This window comes from Pseudophryne corroboree, chromosome 1 (genome assembly GCF_028390025.1).
Source record: "Pseudophryne corroboree isolate aPseCor3 chromosome 1, aPseCor3.hap2, whole genome shotgun sequence".
Classification (NCBI taxonomy): domain Eukaryota; kingdom Metazoa; phylum Chordata; class Amphibia; order Anura; family Myobatrachidae; genus Pseudophryne; species Pseudophryne corroboree.
In genome coordinates, this window is record NC_086444.1 from 611,522,383 (window position 1) to 611,536,477 (window position 14,095).

The following is a 14,095-nucleotide window of genomic DNA, read 5'->3' on the forward strand; positions in this document are numbered from 1 at the left end:
GGTGGTGAAGTCCAGCAAGGGGATCTGGCTCTGACCTGTAGCCCCTCCCCCAGCCCCAAGGGCGCCATTTACTGCTAATGTTCCCACCCTGGAGCTGCTTCTCTCTCTCTCTTTCTCTCTCTCACTCCCTGTCAGTGATTGGGCGCCATTACACACACAGCTGCGCTGATTCTGGGACTGCTGGGCAATGTCTCCTCTGTAAAGCCGCCTGCATCATCAGCGCTGTGCATTTACAGGACACTTAGGTATTCTACATGTCTTTAGACAGCGTTAGTTAAGAACAAGTGTACTTTGTCAGGGTTATTTAGTACAAACACCCTGTGATATACATCCAGTCTTTACTGTGCATTGCTATATCTAGAGACCTAATTAGCTTTACTTGTGTAGTGCAGTTACTACAGTATTGCTAGTCCAGTGCAGTTTTATTGTTATTTGAGAGAATTTCTGCATTGTACATGTGACTGTATGTGTGTGCCAATAGCTGCTGTGTGATTTCCAGTCCGTGTATTTCACACCTACTGCTATCCCTATATTCTGTGCCCTGAAGGGGGCTATGTGCGTCAGGGTTTTCATATAATATAGTGGTTTTCACAGGATATACTTTTGTTGGTATTTTCTCTGTGTTTTACAGTCACCATTTACCTCTTAAATCCTCCGTGTGTTCTCTGCCTGTAGTCACACTAACCGGGGGGGATTTTTGTTAGGTATTCTGTCTGCTTTATTGTACTATTCCGCCCTAGGGTAACGCTTTCATATAATGTCTGCTCATCAGGGTGAGGGTTCGGTGGCAGACCCTGCGTCTGGCAGTGCTCATGCCCCGGATGTCTCTAGGAAAATATTGCAGCTGAGGGTTCAGGTGCTGGGGGCTTTGTACCCCCTAGTCAGTTTCCTGCAATGGGGGTAACTACTGACCCACCGTGGGCTACGTTTTCTAATTTACCAACTACGCTGGTAACTAGACTTGCGCCCCTTATGGGACCTCCTGTGCCATTACAGCCACATATTGTCACTGCTGTTAATCCACCTTGGGCAGATGCTCTGTCCTCTCAGTTACAGCAATTAAATCAGTCTCAAACAAGATTCTAACCCTCGGCCGCCTAAGACCAAAGTGTTTTTGTAAGCAGGCCCTTCCATCCTCACAGTCCACTCATGTTACAGATACTCTGTCTGACGAAGATGGCGCATACACTGACCCCTCAGACACTGACGCAGATGCTTCTGATGGGGAATCCCTGACCCAAGTGGATGTTCCTGACCTCTTGGAGGCTATACGGCTGATTCTTCAAATTGATGACGATGAAGAACCCCCAGCTACCTCTAAGAAACCAGATAAGTTTAAACGTCAGAAGGTTACTAAGTTAGTTTTACCACATTCTGACCATTTAGTTGGCATATGTCCGGATTCCTGGGAATATCCAGGTAAGAAATTCTCTCTGTCTAAGAAGATGCTGGCTCATTATCCCCTCGCTGCAGAGTTAAGCAAAAATTGGGAAACACCGCCGCCGGTGACTCACAGGTCGCATGTCTGGTGGTTTCATCTGCTCTGCCTGTCACTACCATCACCTCTCTGAAGGTACCGACGGATAAGCGTGTGGAGGGTTGCTTAAAGTCCATTTACACTCTGGCTGGAGCTGTGCATAGGCCTACTATTGCGGCTTCTTGGGCTGCTAAATCTCAGGAAGTTGAAGCGGAATTACCGTCTAATTTTCCTGATAATGCAAGACAGTGTCTTTCATACATTGCGACAGCCTCTCATTATATTCAAGAGGCGGCATCGGATGCAGGTATCCTAGCGGCCAAAGCATCTACTGTGTCTATTCTGGCTCGCCGGATCCTCTGGTTGCTGTCCTGGTCGGTAGATCTGGACTCGAAAAAGACCTTGGAGGTGATCCCTTTTAAGGGAAACATTCTTTTTGGGGAAGATCTCAACAAGATTGTCGCTGACTTAGCGTCTGCTAAGACTGCATGTCTGCCTAGAACTACTCCTTCATCCCCGAAGGCTAAGAGTACTTCCTTTCATTCCTTTCGGCCTCCAGGTAAAGCAAAGGGTCAGGCGTACCCAAAACAGGCTCGCACTTCCAAATCCAATAAGCCCAAACCTAAACGTGTCTGGGCTGCCCGTCAGCCTGCTGCCAAAACAGACAGAAAAGGGGGGCCTGGACTGCACACCCTAATACTAAAGATTTCAAGAGGTGCTATCATGCTGAGGCTTCTAATACTATGCTGGAGGAAGAGAGATGCAGATGCACACTCCTAGCACTAAGAACACTGATAGTAAAAATAATTTAAATAAACCCTCTCAATTAAAATGGAGTATAATTGAAGTTCTTAGCACACATTTGCGCAAATATGCGGTCCCATGTACCGCGGCCAGGTGACTTCATCACATGGGTCCCTAACATTCCTAATACGATCACATTATATAAATTTATACAGGACTTACCCAAAACAGACAAGCCTGCTGCATGACGGGCCTCCCTCTGGGGGATCCCAGGGTCGGAGGCCGACTCCTACGGTTTGCTCAGGTTTGGTTACAGACCACTTCGGACGCCTGGGTAAGGAAAGTAGTCACTCACGGATACGCCATCTCTTTCAAGAAACGTCCCCCTTGACAGTTTTTCTCAACAAATGTCCCTTCGGATCCGGTAAAAGCAAAGACTCTCCACCTGGTGGTACAATCCCTCCTGGACACGGGAGTGGTAGTGCCGGTGCCCCTGGCTCAGAGAGGCAGGGGGGTACTATTCAACGCTGTTCCTAGTCCCGAAACCGAATGGATCCTTTCGGCCCATTCTCAACCTCAAGTCTTTGAACAAATTTGTGAAAGTCTCCAAATTCCGTATGGAAACTCCACTCTATTGTTCTGGCCTTGGAGTTCAAGGACTACATGGTATCCCTGGACATAAAGGATGCTTACCTGCATATTCCTATTGCAGTGTCGCACCAGCAATATCTGCAGTTTGCTATTGGCAACCTGCATTTTCAATTCCAGGCCTTGCCTTTTTGGTCTGACCTCGGCTCCTCGAGTTTTCACCAAGGTAATGGCAGTCATGACGGCACTACTACGCTGCGAGGGTATCAAGATCCTGCCGTATCTCAATGACTTGTTGATCCTGGCGAACTCTCCAGAGGTTCTCCTTCGTCATCTGGAACTGATGGTCCAATTCCTGCAAACCCACGGTTGGCTCATCAATTGGAAGAAGTCTTCCCTAGTTCCTGCTCAGAGCATGGTGCACCTGGGAGCACTATTGGACACCCACAATCAACGGTTGTTTTTGTCCCCGAAGAAGATCCTGAAACTTCGGGACAAGATAAGATGCTTCCTTTCTCGCCCACGTGTGTTGATACACTCGGCAATGCAAGAACTAGGCCTCATGGTGTCGGCTTTCGACATGGTGGCGTACGCTCAATTTCATTCCCGCCTTCTACAGATTTTAATTCTCTCTGAGTGGGACGGCCTGCCTCACTGGATCAGGTCTCACATGATATTATTGACTCCGGAGGTCCGTCTGTCACTGTCTTGGTGGCTGCAGGACCAACAACTGAGCAGGGGTCGTCCATTCTGGATCTCCAACTGGGTCCTTCTAACGACGGATGCCAGTCTGCGGGGTTGGGGCAACACTTTCTTCAGGTTCGGTGGAACAGGGAGGAGTCTCTCCTCCCGATAAACATTCTGGAATTGCGGGCAGTGTTAAATAAATTAACACTGGCCCTACCTCTAGTGCGGAACAAGCCTGTTCAGGTACAGTTGGACAACGCCACAGGGTGGCGTACATAAATTATCAAGGCGGCACTTGAAGCCGCAAAGCAATGATGGAAGTGTCATAGATCCTTCGTTGGGCGGAGCGCCATCTGCCGGCCCTATCGGCAGTGTTTATTCCGGGGGTCCTGAACTGGGAAGTGGACTTCCTCAGTCGTCAGGACGTACACGCTGGAGAGTGGAGCCTTCATCCGGAAGTCTTTCAACTCCTAGTGGACAAGTGGAACCTACCAGACGTAGACCTGATGGCGTCTCGACACAATCAGGTTCCGGTCTTCGGAGCAAGAACAAGGGATCCTCAAGCAGCGTTCGTGGAAGCACTAGCAATTCCATGGAACTTTCGGCTGCCGTATGTGTTCCCTCCGGTGTCACTTCTGCCCAGGGTAATAAGGAAGTTCAAGCAAGAAGGAGGAATACTACTTCTAATAGCTCCGGCGTGGGCCCAGACGGTATTGGTTCTCAGACCTGCAGGGTCTATTGATAGAGCGTCCTCTTCTGCTTCCGCAATGCCCAGACCTCCTCGTTCAGGGCCCTTGTGTCTACCAGGATTTGGCCCGGCTGACTTTGACGGTGTGGCTCTTGAAGCTTCCGTACTGAGGACCAAAGGATTTTCTGAGGCGGTCATTCAAACTATGTTGAAGGCCCGTAAACCGGCTTCTGCCCGGATATATCATAGGGTCTGGAATTCTTATTTTGTTTGGTGTGCAACTAACAATTATGATGCATACAAGTTCAGTACCGCCAACCTCTTGCCTTTTCTGCAACAGGGCATGGACTTAGGCCTTCGTCTGGCCTCTCACAAGGTTCATATTTCGGCCTTGTTGGTATGGTTTCAGAGAAAAATTGCGACTCTGCCTGATGTTCATACATTCACTCAGGGTGTTTTACGGATTCAACCCCTCTATGTCCCGTCTGTGGCTCCTTGGGATTTTTCAGTTGTTTTGGATGCCTTTCAAGAGTCTCCGTTTTGAGCCTCTTGAGTCTGTGGACCTTAGGTGGCTTACTCTTAAGGTCCTGTTTCTGCTGGCTATTGCTTCTGCTAGACGTGTTTCAGACTTGGGTGCCTTGTCCTGTCAGTCACCCTTTCTGATTTTTCATCGTGACCGTGCGCTTCTTAGAACTCGCCCTGGTTATCTTCCTAAGGTGGTGTCATATTTCCACATTAACCAAGAGATTGTGGTTCCAGCCTTTACCTCTCCATGTTTATCCTCCAAAGAGCGGTCTTTGGATGTGGTTCGGGCTCTCCGTATTTATGTGAAGAGGACAGCTTCTCTTAGAAGATCTGATTCCCTCTTTGTCCTTTTTGGTTTTCACAAATGTGGCTGGCCTGCTAACAAGCAGACCTTGGCCAGATGGAATAGAATGATGATTGCACATGCTTATGTACAGGCTGGCCTTCCGGCTCCTGCTACCATCGAAGCCCATTCTACTCGGTCGGTTGGACCATCTTGGGCGGCCCGTTGTGGTGTGACCCTTGAACAATTGTGCAAGGCGGCTACGTGGTCCTCAGTGAACAAGTTCATAAGGTTCTATGCCTTTGATACTTCCGCCTCCCAGGATTCTTCCTTTGGACACCGGGTTCTTGTGCCTGCTACAGTGCATCCCCTCCTATAAGGAACTGCTTTAGGACATCCCTGATGTTATTCCCTGTGGAACCCCAGTGTACCCCGCTGCAGAAAAGGAGATTTATGGTAAGAACTTACCTTTGTTAAATCTCTTTCTGCGAGGTACACTGGGTTCCACAGGACGCCCACCCTGACGCACTTAGCTTCTTTGGGTTGGTATGGCATTAGCCGCTGATATCTTCTCCTGTCGTGAGAATGTGGTGTATGTGGCTACTAACGTTTGTCGTCTCTTTTACCTGCTGCTGCATTGGACTGGTTAACAAAACTGAGCTCCTGTGCACGGAGGCGGGGTTAAAGAGGAGGCGGCGCTGAGCATCTTGGGAACAGTCAAAGCTTTTAGCCTGTTGGTGCCTCGGATCAAGATCCAACTCTACACCTGATGTTATTCCCTGTGGAACCCAGTGTACCTCGCAGAAAGAGATTTAACAAAGTTAAGTTCTTACCATAAATCTCCTTTTTCCTGCAGATAGCTCCATATAGTCTTTCTGTGTATGCAGTTGAATCAGACTAGCATTCGCATTTCTTTAGCAAACACTGGTGATGAGAGAGTTAAGCTGGGTACACACAAGAACAACACTGCAGCGTGTGGATGTGATGTAATGATATATCGCTTCGCTGTACACACTGCAGGATCCGCCATGCGATGTGAGATATCATTAGATATTTCATGTTACAATAGCACCTTGTCTGTGGAATTGTGCCATTGGGCATGTAGAACATCCAGTGTGGCGATGCAACCAACCATTTCATGAAACAAATTGGGTGGATTTGGGAGTACACACTAAATGATAGTTGTTGCGATCTGTCACAGATCGTGTCATTGTACAGTATATTGTATAATGTGTACCGAGCTTAACTGAAGTTGGTAGCACATACAGTTATTTCGCTGGATGCAGGTGATTTTCATGCACAGTGATGGCATTTCATCCCGATGTTCTTAACTTATTTTTACATATATTTTCTTTTTATTGAGTGATATAAATATATCAGTCACACCAGCTGCCTCTGAGACTTCAGAGCTTTGCATGTAAAAATTAATCTTTATTTATTTTTATTTTTAAATACCTTAAATACACATGGATAATCTGTCATAAAGAAATAGCTTTAATCAATGCATGCATCCATTACCGGATTATTTTCAGTTTCTTGCCACATTGTTATACAGCAGGGGTGGGGAACCTCAGGCGCGCGGGCCATATAAGGCCCGCAAAGCCACTTGATCCGGCCCTCCCAGGCTCACCTGACCAAGGGAGATGCCGGTCGCCCGCCCACTGAGATTTTGTTACTAGCGGGTACCCGGCTTCTTCACCTCAGCAGCAGCCGGAAGCAGGAGCTCACTCTGGCAGTTTGTGTGTGTTATGGGAGAGATGTTATGATTTCTCTCCTATAGTTCTGAGGAGCGGGTAGCCAGGCAGAGGGCAAGGGTCCGTAAGCAGGAGCGTGGCTGGTGAGTATTGTGGTTTTTTTTTCTTTTAATGTGTGTGTGTGTAAGCGGCGCTACTAGGGGTCATATCTAATGGGTGCATATCTACTGGGGGCAGGCTAATTTTTAAGTTGATAATTGTTGTATGGCCCCCGAAGGATTTTATAAATATCCAAATGGCCCTTGGTAGAAAAAAGGTTCCCCACCCCTGTTATACAGTATAATTTGTCATGCTTCATTTGTTTTATGTTTCAACACATTTTACATCCTAAATTTGATCTAGATTTCATGGTACTATTGTGCTTTTTGTAGTTTTTCCTCAAATTGACAGAAACTGTATGCTGCATTCGGTTAGTATTCTAGTCCCGAAAATAAAAAATTACCTTGTTCCCAAAGAGGGAAATGTGCAAATATATTCTACGTGGGAAAAGCCATGCATCCTTCTCTGCAATAAGTTTCACCTTCCAACTGTTCAGTAGATGGATTGTCCAACCACATCACGTACAGGGGGCTTGCTTTTATTACATTCAGTAAATGTATCTCTGTTATAGATAAAGAGAACCAAATAAAATTCTGTGTCCATACTGCCCCACTAAATCTGTCACCAGAAACTTTCCTCTCTATTTATGGATTAGGCAGGTGTGAGTAATGCTAGCACAGACCTACGTATACTAGTGTTCAGTTAATCAGACCTTGGCATAAAGTCACATCTTGTGTTTAGTTACTAGAACATTTGATTAAAAATGAGCACAATAAATGTAACATATTACTGAGAAATGAAACAAAATAAACCCAGCTATTTATATTGTATATTTTTTGACATCTTACATGTTCAGTAACCCTTGAGTAGCAAGTCTCCAACAAGTGCAACCGTACGATCATATATTTCTGTGTTTACAGGGGTTTTCTTATCCTGCAGGAAGAGATTGTTCCAGCTATGCCACATATGTGGACAGGAAGTGGTGTAGTGGTCATTAAGTTCTACAGTTGATGCTAGCTATGAAAGTATGATGGATTCAGTATGATATCCCGGCTGACTGGATGGTGACTGTTAGGATCCTGACATCGGCATCCTGCCAGCAGCGAGCGTATCAAGTCCCCTCGCGGGCTCGTTGTGCTCACCACGCTTTGGGCCGGGTGGCGAGCTTCCTTTCTCCCTCAGGTGGTGGCATGGACCTACCACACGAGTGGGAATACCGGGAAGTGGAATATTATCGGTTATCGGGATTCCGGCGTCTGGATCCTATACGCCGGGATCCAACAGCCGGTATATTAAGTTCATCCCAGTATGATGGCTCTGAAATGGACTCTCTTATTTGGGTATGGGACTCGGTCGACACATGAAAAAGTTCGACATGCTTTTTTAATTTTTTTTTTTTGTCATTTTCTTCGTAAAGTGACTGGAGACCCCAATTAGTGCACCATGTTCCCACGCAGTTCGGGCAAGGTTTACCGTTCCCAATTGTAGTCCACATGGATCGTATAGTATGAAAAAGTTCACAAAACGAAAAAAATTTTTGAAAAACTCATGTTGACCTAATGGCCGTGTCGACCTACTCACTGTCGACCTAGAGTCCAGATACCCTCTTATTTTCATTCTCTGGAAAAGACTGTTAACAATATATTTCCTTTTGTCGTATTTAATTATCACTGGAGATTTTGATTTGAGGTATTTAGGATCTAACATTTTCTGTACTTTTTTCAGATTCAGATCATCTCTATCCAAGAAAAAGGAAGTGAGTAGCAATGTTATTATTAATGTTTATTTTTAAGGCTCCACAAGTGGTCTGCTGCCCTGTACATCTGGCAACAGCAGGACACTACAGGGTACACAAAACATTACATTACACTAAGCAGAACATAAACAGAGCACAAGTAACAATTAGCACCATAAGTCTGAGTACACAATACAGCTGGGAAGCAAGCTGAGCGAGGGAGTAATCAGCGAAGGGTGGAACCTGTCTTCAATAGTGACGGCATGACTAGCAGTAGTAGAGTCACTGTAAGAGTCCGAACAGCGATGCGCGAGAGGAATTCCAGGCTAAATGACCACTAGGTAGGCGAAGGCTGTCAATGAAGTGCTAGAGAAGAGTGATATGAGAACAGGAGGGAGGAGGACCCTTCTTCTAGGAACTTACAATCTAGGGGAGAGGGGAGACAGATAGCATATGCATGGGGACCTGAGGGCAGGAAGTAGGCAAGGTAGAGATGGCCCCGGTAGGAGGGTGGGGTGAGCAACCTGGTGACAGGGTTATGTGATGGAAGGGTACGCTTTAATGAACATGTGGGTTTTCAGTGCACGTTTAAAGCTATTCAAGGCCGGGGAGAGCCTGATAAAGTGAGGGTGCTCGTTCCAGTGAAGGGGGGTTGCATGGGCAAAATCTTGGATTGAAGCATTAGATGCAGTTACCAGAGTTAGAGAGGGCCTTTATGTGAGTGTGAGGAGTTTGAAGAGTATTCTGTAGGGGAAGGGGACCCAGTGCAGATTCGGCGGAGTAGAGTGGCAGATGTGGAACGGCAGGAGAGGAAGATAAGTCTAGCTGCAGCGTTGAGAACAGATTGGAGTGGAGCGAGATAGCAACGTGGGAGGCAAGTGATGAGAAGGTTGCTGTAGTCGAGCTGAGAAATGATTAGTGAGTGGATAATCGGTTAACATTCTGGGAGAGGAACAGTCTGATGGAAGTGATGTTGCGCAGCTGCAACTTACAGGATTGAGCCAAAGATTGAATGTGGGTGGCGAAACAAAGGATGGAGTCAAGGGTGACACCTAAGCCATGGAGTTGAGGTACAGGGGAGATAATGGTGAGAGAGTGCTCAGACATCCAGGAGGAGATGGCAGAGAGGCAGCTGGATAGCCAAAAGAGGACGGAAGGGGAGAGGTCAGGAGAAGAGAGTTATAGTTGCGTGTCATCAGCATAGAGTGGTGCTGGAGGCTGACATAAAGAAGGAGCAGTTGGTGAGGTTAGATTTGAACCAGGTATGGACGGTGCTAGGAAGGCCAGTGGTCTGAAGTGTGCAGAGGAGGAGAGGATGGTCTGCAGTGTCAAAGGCTCCAGAGAGGTCCAGGAGGTTGAGCAGAGAGAAGTGATCCCTGGATTTGTCCCAAAGTAAGTAATTGGTGACTTTGACCTGGACAGTTTCAGCGGAGTGAAGTGGTTAAAATAAGATTGGAGAGGATCAAAGATCGAGTTGTTAGAGAGGTAGATGGTGAGATGGTTGTAGACAAACTGCTGAAGTAGTTTGGAGGTGAAAGGGAGAAGAGAAATGGGGCAGTAGCTAGTGGTTGAGGATGGGTCGAGGTTGGGTGTTTTTAAACATAGGTAAGAAAAAAGCATGAACGAATGGCAAGGGAAAGGTGTTGGTGGAGAAAGATTAGTTAAAGAGGTGAGCAAGGAGGGTCAGGCAGAGGATGTGAAAAGTGTAGGGGTGGAAGGGGGAGAGGACAAGATGAGGGAGTGGATTATTGTTATATTTTTATAGCAGCGCTGTGCATGGTAATGATAGACACCTGACATACAAATAGTTACTGAGATATTTTCTTATAATGAATGTTAAATCCAACAGGAATACCAAAAAATTGCTAACATGAAAAATGGTCAGGACAATGAAAGGTTGGAAGCTAGTTTTCTAAATGAGACAGCAGGAGATTGACAGAGCAAAAGTAAATAGAAGTATTATTAGTTAAGTTCAGGATTAGTTGATGTGATGGTACTGTATACAGTTTAATTTCAAGCTTCAGTGAAGAAATGTGTTTTAACTGTTCATGACTGCTAAGAAACAAGATTTGGAAGAAGTACTCTGAGCTATAGAGCAGTGAGATTATAGCCCGCAAAACCGTGATGTGAAGGGGCCCTCCACACTTCTCTACACCTCTTCACATGCCATCACATCTCATATCAAAATGTGCACAAATCAGTTATTGCTTTGTTCAAACATACTGACACATGTTCACTCATGCCGCTGCTGCGTTCACAATTGCTGAGGAAGGATCTGTTAAACTGAGGAAAAAGGAAAACATTGTTGAGAAATAGCCACAGGCCCTTCTTGTCTACCTACATGTCATCTCATGCCCATCAGACATCACCACGTGCCCCTTAAATGTTTATCAGACCCCCTCACATGTCGTCAGAACTCCCAAAATACCCCTTGCATTCTGTCTGACCTCCCCATATGACCATCATTTCTCCTAACTTTTCCCTTTCATTCTATCAAACAATGCTATATGCCTCTTACATCCCTACAGACCCTCCCACATACCATCAGATTGCCCCTTGCATGCCAGTTAGATCTACCTACATGCCATTACATCTTTTCACATGCCCTTACATGGCATCTCTCCCCCATATGCTTAAGGCTGGCAATACATTAATAGTCTTATTTGAATTTAAATAGAAAAAAAAAATGTCTGAAGATATACAGTATGTGGGACATTGTTTTCTCATTCTTATTAATAAGATGTTTGTGGTGCAAACTCCATAAATAGACACAAAGGCAGATTTGGTATTGTCAATTTGAGTTTATAGTCAAGTATCTCAGCCTTTTGGTTAAGATCAAGTTTAGTATCTGCTTTTATGCTGGGGGTCTGGCAAACCCCTGGTAGGGAATGGATAAATGCTTGGTCTGGGTGTAGGGCCGGGGCAGCCTGAAGCCTGTATGCCATGTGCCCCTGGTGCTGGCAGAACCAGGGGTTCCTGAAATTCCACAGATGATGATATCTGGAACATCACTGAGCATTAGTAAGGCACGAGCACTAAGCACTTCACTCTTTAAGTATACACATTTTTCTTTCTTTTCAAAAAGGCCAGGGCAAGGCTATTTTCTATTCTGGCTTGGGCCTACTTATTTTTTTTTCTTCTCATTTGTTTGCACTTTTTTTGCACCTACGCGTCACCTTTTTCTGTTTTTCATGTGTAGTGTCACATTTTTATGGGGGGGTTTTAGTATGACCCTTTTGGTTTGCCTTCTCTCTTATTTGCTGAGGCTCTCTCCATCTGGGGCGAGATAAAGATTTTGTCCCCAGTGGGAAGCTTCGGCAAACCCTGGGGGATAAAGCAGTGACGTCAAGTCATGAGGCGGAGGGAAGCGTGAAGACCCTTGCCCCCTAAGGGGCCTTTTGGCTCTGGGGGTCCGAGATTCAAGGTGTCCTTCTAAGCTCCAGCAAGGCAGGACCCAACGAACCTTTTTTTCCTCAGTAGGCCTTTTGGCTCTGAGGGAATGGGGAGTAATGGAGCTGTTCTTCTTTTGGAGAAGGTCCAAGGCTTCGTGCCTCCAGCACAGTTTTTGCACTGTTCACCGGGTGATGAAGCCACGCACCTCGGGCTTCAAAAATAATGCTTATTGCCGAAATAAAAAATGCAATATTGTAGGGCTGCATCATAGATTTTCTAAAATAAGGGACTATTAGGGGATATCTAATTGGCAAAGAAGAAACATTGGGTGCGAAAACGGGGCTTTTTCTACTGAAAGCACACAGGTTTCAATGAACCTGTGTGTTTTCGGGTGAAAATTTAAAAATTTTTCGGGTGACCTAATTGGATAGCCCGGAAAAAAAAATAGAAGAAACATCTGAGTTTTTCGCTCCCAATGTTTCTTTATGGGTAATTGAATACAGGCCATAGAATCCAGGAAAAGTTCCCAGACCTACATGTTAACACCTGATAACAGGTGACATACCTGTTAAGTGCAGCCTGCGGGCTGCCTTTTCGGGGCTAGTTGAATAGTTCCGGGGGATCAGTTATCTTGCAGTAAATGTCTGAGGTTAATTGAATCCCCCTCAATAGTAGCTAATTATATAACCAAAGGGTTTAGTGTGTGGAAACTCTTGTACCAGAACTTCAGGGACCGTACTGGACTTATGGAATTCATTTCTACTAAGAAAAAAGGTATCTGGATGCTAGATCGACATGGATAAGGTTGACAGTCAATAGGTCAACCACTAATGGTCGACATGGTCAAAAGTTCGATGTGAACAAAAGGTCGATGTGACAATGGTCGACACAAGAAAATATTGACATGACAGGTGTTAACACGTAGGCTTAAAAAGGTGGTCATGGAACAAATGGATAAAAAGAGGCGTGCTGTCAAAGCATTTAAGTCTGACGGGAAGGCGGAATCATTTCAGTACTACAAGGAATGTAACTAAAAATGCAAAAAGAAATCAGAGCAGCTACAATAGAAAATTAAAAACAAACCGCAAAGGAGAATACAACAAACCCCAAAAAGTTCTAAACTGTTAAAAAAGGAGAATATTTGGCCATTAAAGGACGCGTTGGATGTCTTGATTAATGATGATAGGGAAAAAGCAGATTTACTGAATTAATTCTTTTCATCAGTATTCACGAAAGAGGACCGGTTGACGACAGTAGAGCACAACATAAGCTATAATAACGACCCATTGCTAAGTACTTGGTTAAACGAGGAAGTAGTCCGGTAGAGACTAATTAAGATAAATTAATCTCCTGGCCCGGATGGACTTCACCCCAGGGTTCTTATGGAACTTAACTCAGAGCTATCGAGACCCCTATATTTGATTTTTAGTGAGTCAATTAAATCAGGAATGATACTGAAGGACTGGCGTATAGCAGAGGTAGTCCCAATATTTAAAAAGGGAATTCAAACTCATCCCGGTAAATATACCCGTAAGTTTGACATCTATAGTGGGGAAAATACTGGAAGGTATATTAAGGGATAGCATACTAGAGTACTTGGATGCCTCCAAGGCTATTACTAGGAATCAGCATGGTTTTGTGAAGGACAAGTCATGTCAAACTAACTTAATAAGCTTCTACGAGAAAGTGAGCGATAGTATTGATCAGGGTAAAGCAGTAGATGTGGACTCTTTGGACTTCGCTAAGGCCTTTGAAAAGTCACACATGGGATGTTCTCTGAATGGGCCTCAGTGCTCAGGGTTCAGTACTCGGGCCATTGCTGTTTAACATATTCATTAATGACCTAGGAGTGGGCCTAGAAAGCACAGTATCAATTTTAGCAGAAGATACTAAACTGTGTAGAGTAATTAATTCATACAAGGATGTTGAGTCTCTACAGAATGATTTATCTAGACTTAAGGTCTGGGCAGACAAATGGAGAATGAGGTTCAATATAGACAAATGTAAAGTTATGCACTTTGGGACTAAGAACAATCGGGCAGCCTATAAACTAAATGGAAAAAATGTAGGGATAACGGTAGTTGAAAAAGATTTTGGGGTGCTGATCGATAATAGACTTAGTAGCAGTACGCAATGTCAAAATGCAGCAACAAAAGCAAATGAGGTATTACCATGCATAAAA

The 14,095-nt window shown here is 45.2% G+C and overlaps 1 protein-coding gene across 1 annotated transcript in view; it reads left to right on the plus strand.

Annotated features, from left to right (window-relative positions):
* Positions 1 to 14,095, plus strand: part of USE1 (unconventional SNARE in the ER 1) — a 250,328-nt gene that overhangs the window by 214,385 nt on the left and 21,848 nt on the right. Inside the window, exon 6 of the mRNA XM_063914391.1 lies at positions 8,511 to 8,541. Coding sequence (XP_063770461.1) covers positions 8,511 to 8,541 — 31 coding nt within the window. The remainder of the gene's footprint in view (positions 1 to 8,510; positions 8,542 to 14,095) is intronic.